General features: G+C 39.3%; 1 protein-coding gene across 5 annotated transcripts in view; it reads left to right on the forward strand.

The window, feature by feature from the left end:
- The window catches only part of PPP2R5C (protein phosphatase 2 regulatory subunit B'gamma), a 63,318-nt gene that overhangs the window by 28,991 nt on the left and 16,345 nt on the right, over positions 1-17,982 (forward strand). For 4 of the 5 annotated variants that reach the window (XM_032234401.1, XM_032234384.1, XM_032234409.1 and 1 more), the window contains 6 exons: positions 2,112-2,311; positions 4,399-4,509; positions 6,816-6,908; positions 6,995-7,125; positions 12,185-12,244; positions 15,549-15,657. In XM_032234401.1, coding sequence (XP_032090292.1) covers positions 2,112-2,311; positions 4,399-4,509; positions 6,816-6,908; positions 6,995-7,125; positions 12,185-12,244; positions 15,549-15,657 — 704 coding nt within the window. The remainder of the gene's footprint in view (positions 1-2,111; positions 2,312-4,398; positions 4,510-6,815; positions 6,909-6,994; positions 7,126-12,184; positions 12,245-15,548; positions 15,658-17,982) is intronic. The other variant, XM_032234393.1, reaches the window with a different exon arrangement.

The raw sequence follows: 17,982 nt of genomic DNA on the forward strand, positions 1-17,982 counted from the left end.
AAGCAGAATAGAATCTTCATGTTTACTTCTTATTAATATATTCTTATACAATAATTATCTCTAATGACTTACTTAAAGTCCTATTCATGACTTTATTTAAAAGTAATGTAAGGGTGTATTGTAAAAGGTATTTTTACTTATTGGAATAAATTAGTAAATTGCATTTGTAGATTACAAATTCAAATCGATGATGTAATTTCTATAAATGTCAGTGGTATAAAAATATTTTCCTACCTTAAAAAAAAGAAATGGATCAAAGGGCTTAGGAAAAGCCTTTGAGGAAATGTTGGCAAATGTATTAGTGGTATTTTTTTTCTGATCTCCTTTCAAAAAAATAATGTTTATACAACCTATCCTTGTAGTTCCAAGATGCATTAGGAATACTGCCTTAAGGCTAGACAAAGGATTGGTTTCCATGAATGCCAGAGCCTTGTACTTGTCAGCTCTGGCCAGCTCAGAGGCCTGGAGCTGTCATTCGGGGGAGAAGACTGGGCCAGCTGCCAGACTCACCGTCCCACCTACACAAATTGAATAAGTTCATGCTAACAATCCATGATTAATTGTCGGGTGGTTTCACTCTGGGTCACAAGGTGATGGGTGTGTGGGGTGCGACTTATCTTAATTACCAATGTAGCTATAAAAGGTGGTGGGAAGCACAGGGTGGCAGCTCTGACAATGTATTCATTGCCTTATGCTTTGTTGGTCAGTTGGTGCGAAGAAAGAATACAAACTGCATTTACAAACCGTTTTTGTGTTTGGCTGATTTTATTAACCCTTCGGAACCTGACAGTATTATCTCATTAATTTCTGGTTAACATTTTTTCCCTTTGGTTGTAGTCTGAATGGTTCTCAAAGACAATTTTAAATCAACTTGGCTTAACAAAATTTTAGATTCCAATTTTTATCAAATGGGCATGTAACATCATCTTATCATTCCTCCATTCTAATTCTGAAATTTATCAGGCCTTAATGATAGCCAGGTTAAATGCACTACTCTCCATACTCCCTTGGGGGCTTTTTAAAAACATCCCTCTACATCAACGCCTATTACCACGTAGGAACAACTCCATCGAGCCTGTGAACCATATATTCTTTTGTAGTTCTTTTTTTACAGAGAATGTCAGGTGACATTTTTATTCTAAATAAATACTTGCCAGAGACTACAATGAATTGTTTCTTCTTCTTCCTCCTCCTCTTTTTCTTATTCCTTTTCTTCTTCTTTCTCCTTCCTCCTCCTGATACTTTGATACTTTAGCTTCAAGTCTGAGTGATGTATGGCAATTAACAGCAAGTCCATTTTTCTCCCATGGATATAACAGATCATCATGGCTGAGATCTTCTGTAATATTGCCACAGCATTTTGCTGCTGGTTTCAGTGAAAGACCTAACATTTTATTAGGGGGGAACATGATAGCAGTATTCTAGTATTTGAGAGGCTGCCACAAAGGGGGTTGTGTGTGTTTCAGTTTATTTTCCAAAGCACCAGACAGTAAGACAAGAAACGGGTGAATCTAATCAAGGAAAGAAACAATTAAGGAGAAACTTCTTAACAGTGAGAACAATTAACCAGTGGAACAGCTTGCCTTCAAAAGTTGTGGGTGCTTATTCATTGGAGGTTTTTAGGAGACTGGACAATCACTTGCCTGAAATGGTATAGGATCTCCTGTTTGAGACAGAGGCTGGACTGGAAGACCTTCTGATCGATTTATATTGTTTTGCTAACTCTGTGTTGAATACAGTCCCTTCTGAGGGAACTTTCACATGCTGAGTTTTGACAGATACACATAAAACAGACAATGCACTTTATGGATATGATAGTGTTCTATGTGATGGGTATAACAAATATCAACTTAAAAGAATTTTAAATTGGGTGGGCATCAAATTTCAGGTTAGGTGATGTATACCATAAATGATGAATATTTCATCTATTACTAAATACCAGTTGGAATTAGAGGAATAAACCCAGGGAAAGAGGATTATGGTGTATATTTATAAGCATTAAACAAAGTGTCAACAGTTGAATGAGTTTGTCTTCAGTAAATCTTGTTATATTCACTATAATGCAAAGATTTACAAGCAAAATAGTATAACAATTTTAAAAATATTTTCAGATGTCCCCCTCGCTGAGCAAGAAAAGCTTTTTATCCAGAAACTACGACAATGTTGTGTCCTTTTCGACTTCGTTTCTGATCCACTAAGTGACCTGAAGTGGAAAGAAGTAAAGCGAGCAGCTTTAAGTGAAATGGTAGAGTACATCACGCATAATCGCAATGTAATTACTGAGCCCATTTATCCAGAAGTAGTACATATGGTAAGTTGTTTAAAATTAAATATACAATTTTTAAAACCCTTCCTTTTGACTTATTCTGCTAAACAGATTTCTCATATGTAACAATAACAGAAGAGGCTTGGCTTTTGGAAGCATATAGTATTGTACAATCAGATACGTACTAAATAATTAACTTCTAATAACAGTTTAGGTTCAGTTATTATTCAGAAGAGTGGGCTGTTTGTTTTGGTCCTATAGATCCTATTCTTAATTTTATTAGAATTTGCATGGTTCAAAGATATGTTCTAAATTTATCACAAATGCAAAATGAGTGTTTAAGCTTAACATTCATCCTGCTCTTCTTCAACTGCAGTAGTATATTAGGAGAAATTAAGGTTGGGAGACTTGCTTGCAACATAAATAAATAAATAACATATGCATTTATTGAAAGGACTTTTAGAATGCAGCCTTAAAACTAGCATAGTGGCATTGAGGTCCCACTTCAAATTGCTCTCAGCCCAATTCAGTGATAAAGAACAACATTTTAGATGGTCGTTTTTTCTTTTTTGAAAAAATCATTGCAATTCAATTTGTGAAGAGACACTGCAACTTCTCTCTGAATAACATACAAGTAGGCCTAAATGGGAGGAAATGATGACCAAAAGATTGAGCCCAGGTGGCTCAGTGGTTAGAGTGCAGTACTGCAGGCTACTTCAGCTGACTGCTAGCTGCAGTTTGGCAGTTCAAATCTCACCGGCTCAAGGTTGACTCAGTCTTCCATCCTTCCAAGGTCAGTAAAATGAGGACCCAGATTGTTGGGACAATATGCTGACTCTGTAAACCACTTAGAGAGGGCTGTAAAAGCACTATGAAGTGGTATAGAAATCTAAGTGCTATTGCTATTGCTATCCCAATCTTTGAAAACGGATCCTTGAATTTCACTTGTCTCCAATAGCAGTCTGACAGATTATTTTGAATAATTTCTGAACAGTTTTCATAGGCGATCTCACGCAGGGCACTTTTAAAGAACCTGTGTATTACAACCATAAATTATTTTGATATCAATGTAGACAGGTGCTCTTTGTCTGGGAAGTGGTGAGGTACTAACTAGAGCTAGCAGAGAAAGGTTTTCATACTACCAGTGCTTGGGCACATTGGATTCAAAACAATTCTCCATCTTCCAGACTGTTCTTAAATGGACAACATAGTTCAATTCAACCTAAATTATATATCGAGAATAAGCAACCTGCAAACCACATACTGCATTGAGCTTCTAGTTAATGCCTCCTAGAGATCTACTGTCACATTGCCAAAATTTAGCGATGATGTGACTTTTCTTTGGAGGGTATGACCCTGGAACAAAAAAATGGAATCCATTCATTCAAACATTAAACTCAGAAGAGCTTCAAGATGCTCACTTTCCACAGTTGGTGCAGAGTAGAAAACCATTACTAAGCCACTGATACACTGCAGTTCAAAACTTTGTAAATTTTATTAGGAGGATGATCTAGGGATAATTTTGAAGATTATGGATCTTCATCTGCCATTTTTATGTAATTATTACCTACAAATTCATATTAAAATGAGATTTTAACCAAGGAGTTTCCATACTACAGCTTTCTTATACCTATAGCTTAGGATGAAGTGCTGCTCTCAATAAGTGCTGTTCTGATGAGCACAAGAATAATTCTTAATATGATTAACTTTAGGGGAGAAACATTTTGTGCAAGAAAATTTGAAACAGATTGTTAACAAAATCTTTCAATTTTTTTTTAGCAAATCGATGTAGCTGCCCAGCTCACAAAACATGACTCTGGGTGGTGTACAAATAATGTATCACTTTATATGATAAATTATACTTTTCTTCTAGTTAACTCTGTTCTAAATTGACATTTCAATTTCATTTTTTCTAAATTGACATTTTCCTCATTAAGATTCTGGGTTGTTTATCCCCCTTCCTTAATAAATTAGAATTTTCTGAGAAACTTCTTAAAAGGAAAGTTTCTGTAATAGAGGAGAAACTATCATATATTTGTATTTGCTTAGTTTTTAAAAATATTTATGCAAGAACATATTTTTAAGAATTGGGTTTTTTTAAAATACTTTTGCTTAATCAGGTGTGATTTTAGTTTGCAGTTAACATGTTTCGCACACTACCCCCTTCATCCAATCCAACGGGAGCAGAATTTGACCCAGAGGAAGATGAACCAACTTTAGAAGCTGCCTGGCCTCACTTACAGGTAGAACTGAAATACATACTTTCATCTAATCAGGAATGGCAAATTAATCCAAACTATGGAATGAACATGTAAATCTAGATATTGATTTTTTTTCCCATCTGGTTGGGTCTAAAGTCTGCATATTAATGTATACTAGTGCTGCTGTTTCATTATGCAGTTAGATTAATGTTTAAATAAGTAACATATTAGCATGTTTTAATGCAATGTATAATCTTAATAAAATTATATTTTTGAGATTTAAAATTTAAACATAGGTAAGATTTGTGGCACCTGTGGTTCACTGAACAGAAGGTATAAATGCAATTGTAAACATTCATATAATTTTAAGTAAAATTGTATTTTGGGTTTCACGTCAAAACCATTGATCCGCTGTAAGACTCCATGATTAAAAGGTCAACCTTTTTTCTCTTCCCATCTCATAATTACTTTTCCCTTTAGACAAATTTTCCTAGACTGGCATCTTCCAGATTTGTTGAAATTACAGTTTCCAAAGGTTTTTAATTTAATAATGAATACCTTTTCTAGCTCTGAATTCTGGAATTTGTAATCCCAGTATCTGGCAAGTGTCAGGTAGACTTAAGTCTTTGGTGCAGCAAAGTAGTACCATGTTTCCCCGAAAATACAAGAGGGTCTTATATTTCTTTGACCCACCAAATATGGTCTTGGCCTTATTAAAGGGGAGGACTTATTGTTTTTGGATTGCCGGGTGGCTGTTCCCTTGCGACTGGGCTCCCGAAGACCCGGGCAAAACCTCAGGGTCGAATGGCTGCTTTGCGTTGTCGCAGCAGCAACACAGCAGCCATGAGGTGGCCACGCTCGCGAGCAGCCTCCCAGCAACCAGGCACAGTGCTGCTGACCAATCTTGCTGTACCCGGAAGGCACTAAACAATGCGAGCGCCTGTTCACCACCCTCCACCTCCTGCGGCTCGGCACCTTCAGAATACCCCTAAGTGAGTGGATGGGGCTCTGCATGGCTGGAGAGGGGAGTTGCGTGAGCGGCTTTTCTGCTCGCGCGACTCGCAGACTCACGATGCCCTTGGCTAACTGCAGAGCCAGGGCATCTCCGCTGCTGGCGCCACCCGCCGCTTGGGGTTTTTTTGCGGCTTTCAAAGCAACCCTTCCCCCTTCAATCTGGGCACAGCGCTGCTGACCGACCTAGCGGTATCCCAAAAGCACCAAGCAACACAAGTGCCTTTGCCCCCCCCCCACCTCGTTCCTGAGGCTTGGCGCCTTCGGGATACCGCTAGGTCGGCGAACGGTGCTCTGCCTGGCCAGAGTGGGGTTTGTCCAGGGGGCTTATTTTCGGGGGTGGGCTTATATTTTTGCCCATGCGAAAAATGTGGCAAGGCATTAGTTTCAGGACAGGTCGTATTTTGGGGGAAACACGGTAAATTCACACTAACTATAGTAGCGATTAAATTTTTATATAAAATACATTAGGAAATCCATCTAGCTTTTATTTATATATAATTTTTTGTCTCACATATTTGTTAAAACAATTCCAGCACATCCCAGATACATGTATTGACCCTAGTTAAACCTCTGTTGGAGAATGTACATTTTTGCATTCATTTGCCAACATTTTATCTACATTCAGAATAGTCACTGCATGTTAATTGGCTCAGAATGCAAACATTGTGAAATCAATATAGTAAATATTTATTGGGAAATGCTCAATTTGTTATGAACAACTTCCTGCCAAGCCTGCGTAAAATGAATGATTCAAGATGATTTATGGTCTAAAGGAAAACGAAACAGAAGAACATAGAAAGCTGAAGGAATTGTACGTACAGGTAGTCCTCAACTTATGACCACAATTGAGCCCAAAATTTATGTTGCTAAGTAAGAAAATGTTAAGTAAGTTTTGGTCCATTTTATGACTTTTCTTGCCACATTTGTCAAGTGAATCACTGTAGTTTTTAAATTAGTAACATGGTTGTTAAGTGATTCTGGCTTCTCCATTGACTTTGCTTATCAGAAAGTCACAAAAGGGGATCACATAAGTCCGGGACACTGCAACCATTATAAATGTGAGTCAGTTGTTAAGCATTTGAATGTAAATCACATGACCATGAGAATGCTGTAATGGTCATAAGTGTGAAAATGGTCGTAAGTCACTTTTTTCAATGCCGTTGTAACTTCAAATAGTGACTAAATGAACTGTTATAAGTCGAGGACTACCTGTTGATATGATTTTGGGTCTTTCTTGAAAAGTGTTTAAAACTTAGTATTGTCTTAACAGCTTTTCAAAATTCAAGTTGATTTATGTTGTAAAACTAATTTTTATTTTTGTGGATCTTTTTCAGCTTGTATATGAATTTTTCTTAAGGTTTTTAGAATCTCCAGATTTCCAACCTAATATAGCTAAGAAATATATTGATCAGAAGTTTGTATTGCAGGTGAGGTTAAAAAAGAATATATCTTCAAACTTTAAGTTCCATTTAATTTGAAATGGATTAAGCAAATAAATATTCATCTTTTGCAGCTTTTAGAGCTTTTTGACAGTGAGGATCCTCGTGAAAGAGATTTTCTTAAGACTACTCTGCATAGAATATATGGAAAATTCTTAGGCCTAAGAGCTTACATCAGGAAGCAAATTAACAACATATTTTATAGGTATGTCTATATTCTGTGCTGATGCTCAGTAATAGGTAAAGTATTTTAATCATATTACAACTTTTTTGATAGAAAGCAAAAATGTTCTTAAAATCAAAACAAGCTAAAATTCATTAAATGTCTGGTCAATCCCATAGCTAGTAATCTAATTTTCTTTCTGAAAGGCACGCCAAAGCATTTTTTATTTATTTAAAATTGGAGTTCCATGACTTTTAACAATACTGTATTACCGCATTTTGGTATGTGAATTAATAGCAGGATATTTTTATGTACAGAAGATATGTACAGTGTATTGCAGAGCACTTTAAAAATAGTTGTTCATTCAAAGATGTAGAACCACTATATTTTATCATTTTTCTTTTGTACATTTTCCTTGTTGCCAAAGTTTTCCCAAAAGAGAACTTATGGCAGAACACTTTTAAAAAGTAGTACCAGCTGTGCCACAGCTTTTGCCAATCATCTATAAAAGACAGAAATACCAGCTGCAGATAGAAGAGATAGAAATGGAAATAATAGTGAAAAAGTATTATCTGTGTGAGCCAGCTTTTGTCTATGTACCAAAGACAAAAGTAAAGATTTCTACTGAAAGAAGGAATGTCAGTTGTAATTATGACAATAATGCTTGAATGTACAATATCATCCCATCAACGTCCCTTGTTTGAAAAAATTTTAAACTGAAATGGGATATACAAATGATTTAATTATTTATAAGGGTTACATTCTAGTTTTCAACTAAAGATAATAATCACATTATAATTAGGAGGTTAGGTTCTGGAAAGCTAATGCTTCAATTATAAGATTTGATTAGGATAAAGATAAATCTTTTCAGGCTTTTACTTTGTAATGGCCTTAACTATCTGTCTGGTTCCAGTGTCTTCAAATGAGTCCTCTAGTATTTAAAAAGCTGCAGAAACAAGAGAAAAATTGACTAAACGTAAAATTTTATCACACAAAAATTGTTGGGCCCTATTTGCAAATTATTAATACACTTTAACTCAGAAACCAAACAAATTAAAAATTGTATTATTAAATCAATGCAGAATGTAAATGTTGTAATAGTATGCAACAATGAGACTTTCAATGGAAGAACATGAAAATTAAATCAAATATCATAGAGAAAACTAATATGTTTTATCATTGATATATTGCTCCAATTCTGATTATTAAAGTAAACCATTTTCTAACAAATATAATGATCAGTTCAGATTATTCTTCCATCTTTGGCAACAATGTTCTAGCAATTCTAGAAAATTATATATACTAGAATGAAACAAAATTTAGAAGTTATATTTCTTTTTCAACCTGCAATATTAAATTTTTCCCATATATTGCCACAAAATATTTTGACTTTTAAAGCTAACTACTGATTTTTTTATAACTAACCAATGCAACTCTGAAAAGATTTAATAGCCATCATTAAATAAAATAGCCTTTGGTATATGACAAAAAAATTAATTCCATAATTTTAAAAAATCTTAAGTGAAATAGTAATTCTTGTAGTAAAATTTGCCACAGATATATATCAGCATGTTACCACAAATGTTTCCATAAAGAAAACACTATTTATGCAGCAATAATAGAAAAAACTACTTAGGTTTCAATTTGTAAAAAAAAAATCTCTTCTTTGATATATACAGTTTAGATCTTAACTTTTCATGAAAGAATTAAAATTGTTCAAAATAATGAGAGGACTCAAGATGACAGAATAGATCAAGAAAAATTAAAAAATAACTATATTCAGCAACTCAAAGCATACTTATATATATTAAAAATAAAAATGGAAATAAAAATAAGAAACATTGCCATAGCCATACAAATAAAGAAAGAAACCTAAAAGACAAAAGCAATGTAATAAAGCCTCCAAAAAATGACTTGTGGACAAGATGAATTTACAGTATGTTAATTACATTTCATTTTCTCTTTCCCACTGAGTTGCTGAAAAACTGTAATTGAATTGTTTATTTAAAAATGGGAAAAAAATGTTATTTAAATCTTCTAGTGCAGTGATGGCTAAACTTTTTCTCCTCGCGTGCTGAAATCGTACACACGTGACCACACCCGCCTATGCATGTGCGCATGACCCGCATCCTCCGTACTCTCCCCGCAGTCCCCCATGCATGCTCACAACCCCCCGTGCCCCATTTTGGGCCAGCAGGTCTCCCTGAAGCCTTCTGGGACCAAAAACAGGCCATAGATGGACGCCGCACTCCCACCACCCCCTGTGCATGCATGTGTGACTCCCTGCCCCCATGTATTCTCACATGATGCCCTTGTGCATGCAGGCACGTCTCCTGCATCCATGGCAGAGACTCGAAAATCATCTGGCTGGTGAGAGGCATACGCGCATGCACGTTGGAGCTGAGCTGGGTGATGGCTCGCATGGCCATAGAGAAGGCTCCACATGTGCCATAGGTTCGCCATCACAGTTCTAGTGAATCTTGATGTTTTGGGAGGAAATATGCCTCAAAGTGGGGGGGGGGGGAACCCTCTTCCTTCTATTTTGCCTGTCAAGGAAGAATTATCTCCATCAGCATAAGTTAACTCCTAGTTTGTGGCTGTTACAAGGCTAGTTCCTGAGAAACTTGCTCTCTGCTGATAGATTATTATTTATGTGGTTCACATGCAGCTGTTAACTCCAGAGCTTCCATTAAATGAAGAGAGCCAAGATAGTTATCAAACATTGAACTATACTTTTAATGCAGTCAATAAGCAGAAGTTATAGTAGATCTGCTAAGCAATGATATACTCCAACAAAAGTTAATTCTCAGTTAAAAGGAAATGAAAAAGCTTCAGAAAAATTTGAATTGAATTTCATGAAAACAGACTTTACAAAAATTCAAAAAAATACATTCTGGCACACTAAAGTGAGCTTTTACAGATTCAAGACCACTTATGGAGGAAGAAGCTCAGAGTTTTCTATCTTCATTATATTGCTGATGAGAAGCTTCTTGTAGACATTGCTGAGAACCATCTCAGTGAATCAATTCCAAATCTCTTGAAATTAATGCAATATGCTAGGTTTCATGAAGATTTCAACCTTATCATGTCCAATTGTAATAAAGATATTTAGGAGGATCTTAATATCCTGCAGCTCTCTAGAAAATCAAAACTGCTGGAATATACAAGTAAAAGCCTAATGATCTTCCCTGATTTGCCTTCCAAAATAGTTAGCAAATATAAAGAATTTAATCAAATTTGTGAGACCGCACAACAATGTTTTCTTTATCTATGGTTTGTTGTGGGTTTTTTTTGCTTGCCTTTATTAGAAACGAATCTGAATGTAATTGCCAAATATTTAAAGATAAGGGTTGAAGTGCATTCTCATGCCAAAATGCAATAATAGACCTCCCAATATGTAAGTTTCAAACTCTCCCTCTCCCCGCAATGTATTTTAAAGAACATATTTTTGGGAATATAAGACACACCTTTTTCCCTCAAAAAAGAGGCTGAAAATCTGGATGCATCTTACACACTGAATATAGCATTTTTTTCCCCTCCCGAAACCCCACCCCTTCATCAAAATGGCCGTGCATAGCTTGCAGGAAGCTTCAGAGAGTTCCTGGGGCCTGGGGAAGGCAAAAATGAGCAAAAAATTGGCTTTTTTTTTTTTTTGCTAAATTCCTCCCCCCCCCCCCCCCGAGCACTCTATAAGCTTCCTACTGCCCTTTTTTGACAAAAATGGGCCTGTTTTTGCAAAGAATGGGTTGTTTTTTGCTCATTTGAGGGGGGCTGGAACACTCTACAAGCCTCCTAAGTGCTATTCACGCCCTTTTTTGGGGGGGGGGAAACGGGCCTGTTTTTGCAAAAAACAGGCCGTTTTTGGGAGGTTTGCAGAGTGCAAAACCTTTTTTTTTTAAAAAATTGCCTCTTCAAAACCTTGGTGCATCTTATACTCCGAAAAATATGATAATCAGTTCAACAGCAACAGCCAAGAGCGGTTAAATGTGTCTCCAGTGATTGTAGTTTTGAAGGGTTATTTTTCCCCTTTTTAGGAATTAAAATTGTATGTGAGATTGCTAGAAGCCTTACTTACCTTAAATCATTGACCCAAATGTCTGCTTCTAGACCTATATGCAAAAAAAACCCAATGGTAGCAGCTATAAAATAGATCCAAACATAAAATAGTATCTCTGTTTTCTCTGTTTTTCAGTTATTCTTTAAAAAAATGTGATACAGGTACTCCTCTTTTATTAACATTTTTATTAGATTATAGAATAAAATACAAAGATAAAATACAAAAACATAAAAGCAAATATTAGGACACATGGGGATGAAAAGGAGGAAGAAAAGTGAGGGGGAAGGGAGAAAAGCTTTGACTTCCTACTCCCTCTGTTGTAGTAGAATAAAGCATTAACATCAAACCTCAACTTTTTACTTTTTACATAAACTAGCCATGTCTATAACAACAAATCAATCTAATCAGTAAAACACCAAATAAAAGTTTCATTCCCCCCCCACCTCAAACACAAAATTCAGAAGCGATCTCCATTTAGTCTTCAACTTACAACCATTCAACAGCACTGAAAAAAGTGACTTAAAACAGTTTTTGACACGACCATTGCAGCATCCCATGGTCATGTGATCAAAATTCAGATGCTTGGCAACTGACTCATATTTATGACAGTTACATTGTCCCAGGGGTCATGTGATAACTTTTGCAACCTTCTGACAAGCAAAGTCAATGGGGAAGCTAGAATCGCTTAACAACCTTAACTACAGTGATTCTTCTCCTACTTAACTGTGGAAAGAAAGGCCATAAAATGGGGCAAAACTCATTTAACAAATGTCACACTTAACAGAGAAATGTTGGATTCAGTTGTGGTTGTAAGTTGAGGACTACCTGTCTCAGCCAGCCAAATATACAGCTATTTATGCTATGTCTGCATTTAGAACATGCTTTACTTTTGCAGAGGGTGAGTAACAATAAAAATTCTGAAGCTACCAATATGCACAATATGGTTTTAAATTGATGAAAGTAAGTTATGTTTGTGCCTTTTATCCAACTAAGCATATTGTTGAATACATTGCACCATTGATGATAATGAATTTGTTTTCTCAGGTTTATTTATGAGACAGAACATCACAATGGCATAGCAGAATTACTGGAAATATTGGGAAGGTAAATTGCTTAATAGTTATACTTCATAATCAATACTGCTGCTGTAACTTAAATGGGTTCTGGGTTTTATAAATTGGATCTTGGACTGAATTGAATTGAATTGAATTGAATTGATTTTATTTGTAGGCCGCCCTTTTCCCTGAGGGGACTCAGGGCGGCTCACAGAAAACCAGGAAGGGGGGAATACAGCACTAAGACGACAACACATAATAAAATAATAAGCAACATGCATACAACATTCGGGCGGGGTAATGGTCCTTATCCCCAGGCCTGACGGGTGAGCCAGTTCTTCAAGGCCGTGCGGAAGGCCTGGACGGTGGAGAGGGTACGAATCTCTACGGGGAGCTCGTTCCAAAGGGTCGGGGCCGCTGCTGAGAAGGCCCTCCTCCTTGTGGTTGCCAGCCGACATTGGCTGGCCGATGGAATGCGGAGGAGGCCTAACCTATGAGATCTTATAGGTCGCAGGGAGGTAATTGGCAGAAGGCGGTCTCTCAAGTATCCAGATCCACTGCCATGTAGGGCTTTATGGGTGATCAATAGCACCTTGAAGCGCATCCGGAGATCGACAGGTAGCCAGCGCAGCTCGCGGAGGATAGGTGTAATGCGGGTGAATCGGGGTGCACCCGCGATCACTCGCGCGGCTGCGTTCTGCACTAGCTGAAGTCGCCGGATGCTCCTCAAGGGCAGCCCCATGTAGAGCACGTTGCAGTATTCCAGCCTAGAAATCACGAGGGCCCGAGTGACTGTTGTGAGAGCCTCCCGGTTCAGGTAGGGTCGCAACTGGCGCACCAGGCGTACCTGGGCGAATGCCCCCCTGGTCACAGCCGCTATATGATGGTCGAATGACAGCTGTGAGTCCAGGAGGACTCCCAAGTTGCGAACCCTCTCTGAGGGGTGTAAAATTTGACCCCCCAGCCTGAGTGTTGGATTAATGGCCAAATTTTTGGGAGGAAAACACAACAGCCACTCGGTCTTTTCTGGGTTGAGCACAAGCTTGTTAATCCTCATCCAGTCCATGACGGCTTCAAGCCCCCGGTCCATTACGTCAACCGCTTCATTGATTTGGCACGGGGCGGACAGATACAATTGAGTATCGTCCGCGTATTGATGGTATCTAATCCCGTGCCTACGGATGATCTCTCCCAGCGGTTTCATGTAAATGTTAAATAGTAGGGGGGATAAGACCGAACCCTGCGGCACCCCATATTTCAGGGGCCTTGGGGACGATCTCTGCCCTCCCACTAACACCGACTGCGACCTGTCCGAGAGGTAGGAGGAGAACCACCGTAACACGGTGCCTCCCACTCCCACCTCCCGCAGTCTTCGCAGAAGGATACCATGGTCGATGGTATCGAAAGCCGCTGAAAGGTCAAGGAGGACCAGGATGGAGGGGTGCCCTTCATCTCTGGCTCTCCAAAGATCATCCATCAATGCGACCAAGGCGGTTTCAGTGCTGTAACCGGGTCTGAAGCCTGACTGGAAGGGGTCTAGGTAGTCTGCTTCCTCCAAGGACCGTTGGAGCTGGAAGGCCACCACCTTCTCAACAACCTTCCCCAGAAAGGGGAGGTTGGAGACCGGGCGGTAGTTGTTAAGGACAGCTGGATCTAGGGATGGCTTCTTCAGGAGGGGTCTCACCACCGCCGCCTTCAGTGCGGCGGGGAAGTTCCCCTCCCGAAGAGAGGCGGTTACAACCGCCTGGATCCAGCCTCGTGTCACCTCACTGCAGTTAGAAACCAGCCATGAGGGACACGGATCCAGGGCACAGGTGGAGGAACTCACAGCTCTCATGGCCTTGTCCACATCCCCGGGGGTAACCTCCTGAAACTCAACCCAGAGCTGTTGAACTTGGTCCCCCTGGGTCTCGGCTGGAACTGCGGGTGTGGAGTCCAAGTCCGTCCGAAACCGAGCAATTTTGTCCGCTAAGAATTGGGCATATTCTTCAGCTCTGCCCTGCAAGGGTTCCCCCGCCTCCCTTTTGTTCAATAGGGAGCGGGTTATCCTAAACAGGGCGGCTGGGCGGGACTCAGCGGATGCGACCAGGGAGGCTATGTGTGATCTTTTAGCTGCCCTAAGTGCCCTAGTATATTCCCTGGTGCAGGTGGTTACCATTGCTCGGTTCGATGCGGACTTGTCGGACCTCCAACGGTGCTCTAGGCATCTCCTCCGGCGCTTCATCTCCCGGAGTTCCTCGGTGAACCAAGGGGGTCTCCGGGATCCGCCGCCTCGGAGGGGCCGCAGTGGCGCAATCCGGTCGAGGGCCTCTGACGCTGCCGAGTGCCACGCAGCAGCCAGGGTTTCTGCCGGACTGTGGGCGAAAGTATCAGGAATAACCCCAAGCTCTGTCTGGAACCTTACTGGCTCCATAAGACGCCTGGGGCGGAACCACCTGGTCGGTTCCTCCTCCCTACAGTGGGGGTTTGGCCTCCGGAAGTCGAGCCTCAGTAGGTAATGGTCTGACCACGACAGGGGTATGGTGTCACTCCCCCTCAGACCAAGATCACACATCCACTGCTCCGAGAGAAATACGAGGTCAAGCGTGTGTCCCGCTGAATGGGTTGGGCCTCGGATTACTTGAGTCAAGCCCATGGCTGTCATGGAAGCCATGAACTCCTGCGCCCCATCAGAGTTTTCACCGAGCGACGGCAAATTAAAGTCCCCCAGGACCATCAACCTAGGGAACTCAATTGCCAGCTCGGCTACTGACTCGAGGAGCGAGGGGAGGGCTGCTGCAACGCTGTTGGGAGGCAGGTACGTTAGCAGCAAACCCACTTGACCCTTGAGGTCCAACTTTAACAGCAAAGACTCACACCCGACAATCTCCGGAGCAGGGACCCTACGAGGAACTAGCGACTCCCGGATAACAACGGCCACACCCCCACCCCTTCCCTGGGCTCTCGGCTGATGTAGCACCTGAAATCCTTCTGGGCACAGTTCTACAAGGGGGACTCCTCCCTCTGGGCCCAGCCAGGTCTCAGTAATACATGCCAGGTCTGCCCTCTCGTCTAAAACAAAACAAAACAATAAACATTTTGCATAGCTTCTGTCAGTTATAACTGAAAAAGTCTCACTGGAATTGGAGTAGCAAAATGGGGTAGTGCTTTACCATTACAGAAATCTGGGAAATAATTCCTAAATTATCGTCTATTTGTATTTGTAAGCTATTTAAGAAGTCTATCAAAAACATTTGAATGAAAGTACATCTTAAAGCTAATGGAAGAATATGTTTTCCTTTTTTAAAAAATGAAATTGAAATGCAGCAATGCGATAGATTTTCTCATTCCTAAACACTTTTTTTCTTCTTCAGTATAATCAATGGATTTGCCTTACCACTAAAAGAAGAGCACAAAATTTTCCTTCTCAAGGTATTACTACCTTTGCACAAAGTAAAATCACTCAGTGTCTATCATCCACAGGTAAATATTTTGATGTGTACTTGTTATTTTCATATTATTCATAAATTACATAACTGTACATTTTAAGTAGGAAACTATGAGATAAAGAAAATGATTTTTAATCCTGAAAACGTATGTTTTCTTACTTTTTTTATTTACTTAATGGTTAAATTGCTTTGTTTAAGTTGAAGATTTTTTAATTTCAAACATTTTAGGCTTTCTCAAGAAAACAGCTAAAATAGAATAATATGCACTTCTTGGATAAGTAGTAAAATGCTTCTTTGTGGGTATTTGTTTGAGTATTTTCTCTGTCCTTAGTCCTTAAAAATAAATTAGAAGAGTGGTGCAGTGATCTAGAGGTGAAGATGCTTGACTCCCACTTGGAATGTTAAGAGTTCAATCTTAGGCAGTGACAGATGTTTCTGAATTAGGGCTCAAGAGAAAGTATCTGCTGCAAACTCCACATAGATGTCAGGAAGAGCATCTGGCCAGTAAACAGTCAACTCAGTTCAGTCACCCTGACTCCAGCCCGATAAAAAGGATTACAGGATCGTAAAACAAAAAATATCTGCAGTAACTGGCATGGCATTTTTCTAACAAGAAGCAAAGTGATGTGCATTTTTCTACAGACACAGTTTCATGTTCTAATGATTACTTGTAGAATATAATTAATATTGTAACCTTCAGTAGTGTTTCATATAGCTTCATTTATTTGAATAATGTAGGTTACTACTGCTTCATTGGGGAACACACCTCACTTGAAGTGATAGAAGTACATTATGTGATTATAAAGAAATATGCTTCATCTAGTGGAGTACAGAAATCAAAATCTTTGCATGTTAGTAGCTACAACTTGGTGGGAGTAGAGTGTGGAGTCTAGTGTAGAAATTCAGGTAAGATTAATGCCCCAAATTGATCCGTTGCTAGTAAGAACATAATTAACAGTACTAATTAATGAACAGTATTATATTTATTTATATAACAATAGAGAAAGAAATTGAAATAAATGCCTAGTATTTTTTGAAATAATTTTATTCTCTACCTGTGGATTATGTGAGTTCAGACTGGCATGGAAAGTAGCCATATATATTATTTCCACTTCAGCATTTTTAGATTTGCTCTACCTGTGTTCTAAGATTTTTGTGTGATCTCCTGTTTTGTATGAATGTGCATTGAAATATAATATAATATCTCATAGTCTGATGAAATAGATAAGCATAATAATAGAAGACTCAGAAAGGTACTTTGCATGTGAAAACTAAATTTCTCAATTCAAGCTTTAATTGTCACAGTTAGTGCAACATTGAAATGTCTAGAACAGTGATGGCGAACCTTTTTCTTACATCATACCACAAATGTGCGCTATTGTGCACGCACAAGTACCCATACCAATTCAATCCTCACCCACCCACCTGAACATGCATGCACAACCCCTCTCCCGCGCATGCATGAACGACCTTCCCCAGGCTCCAGAGGCTTTCCTGAAACCTGGGGAGGGCAAAAACACTCCTTGGAGGCCCCCCGGAAGCCAGAAATGAATCGTTTCCAAACTTCCTGCTGGCCCATTGGGGCCATTTTTCACCCTTCCTAAAGCCTGGGGAGGGTGAAAAACAGCCCCAACAAGCCAACTGGAAGTTTGACAACAAACTTTTGGTTGGTCAATTGGGCCTGTTTTTCGCCCTCCCCAGCCTCTGGAAGCTTTCCTGAAGCCTAGGGAAGGCGAAAATGGCCTCCCCCGGCTCTTTGGAAGGCCGAAAAACAGCTGGCTGGAGCATGTATGCCCTCCGGAGCTGATGGCTGGCATGCCAGCAAATATGGCTCCACGTGCCACCTGTGGCACGTGTGTCATAGGTTTGGCATCATGGATCTAGAACCTGGAATATTAAATGAATTATATTGTTGTGGTCTGAAGTATACAAACTACTTCATCATATTCAGCCAACTATTTATATATGGGGGTACATATATATTACTTTCAGGATTAATCTGAATTTTAAGTACTAAGCTACACTCACGATCCCCAAAAAAGAGGGTGCCATGGCAAATAATGTAGTGGCATCACTACATGAGTAGAAGAAAGTTTATTACTCGACTCATTATCTGGGGCCTCAAAAATATTTCTTTGGAGAAATCTATGCAGTTACGGTACCTGTTATTTGTACATGGCATTGGTTTTTGAATACTAAGTCGTTATTTTTTATTTTTCCCAGGCATTTTTAAGAACAATTAATTATTTGTGGTTTTAAATTTTTCTCCACTGGTGATTTTACTTTTATTTTTTAGATACAGGTGAAACTCAAAAAATTAGAATATCGTGCAAAAGTTCATTTATTTCAGTAATGCAAC

This window comes from Thamnophis elegans, chromosome 1 (assembly GCF_009769535.1).
Source record: "Thamnophis elegans isolate rThaEle1 chromosome 1, rThaEle1.pri, whole genome shotgun sequence".
In the NCBI taxonomy this organism is placed as follows: domain Eukaryota; kingdom Metazoa; phylum Chordata; class Lepidosauria; order Squamata; family Colubridae; genus Thamnophis; species Thamnophis elegans.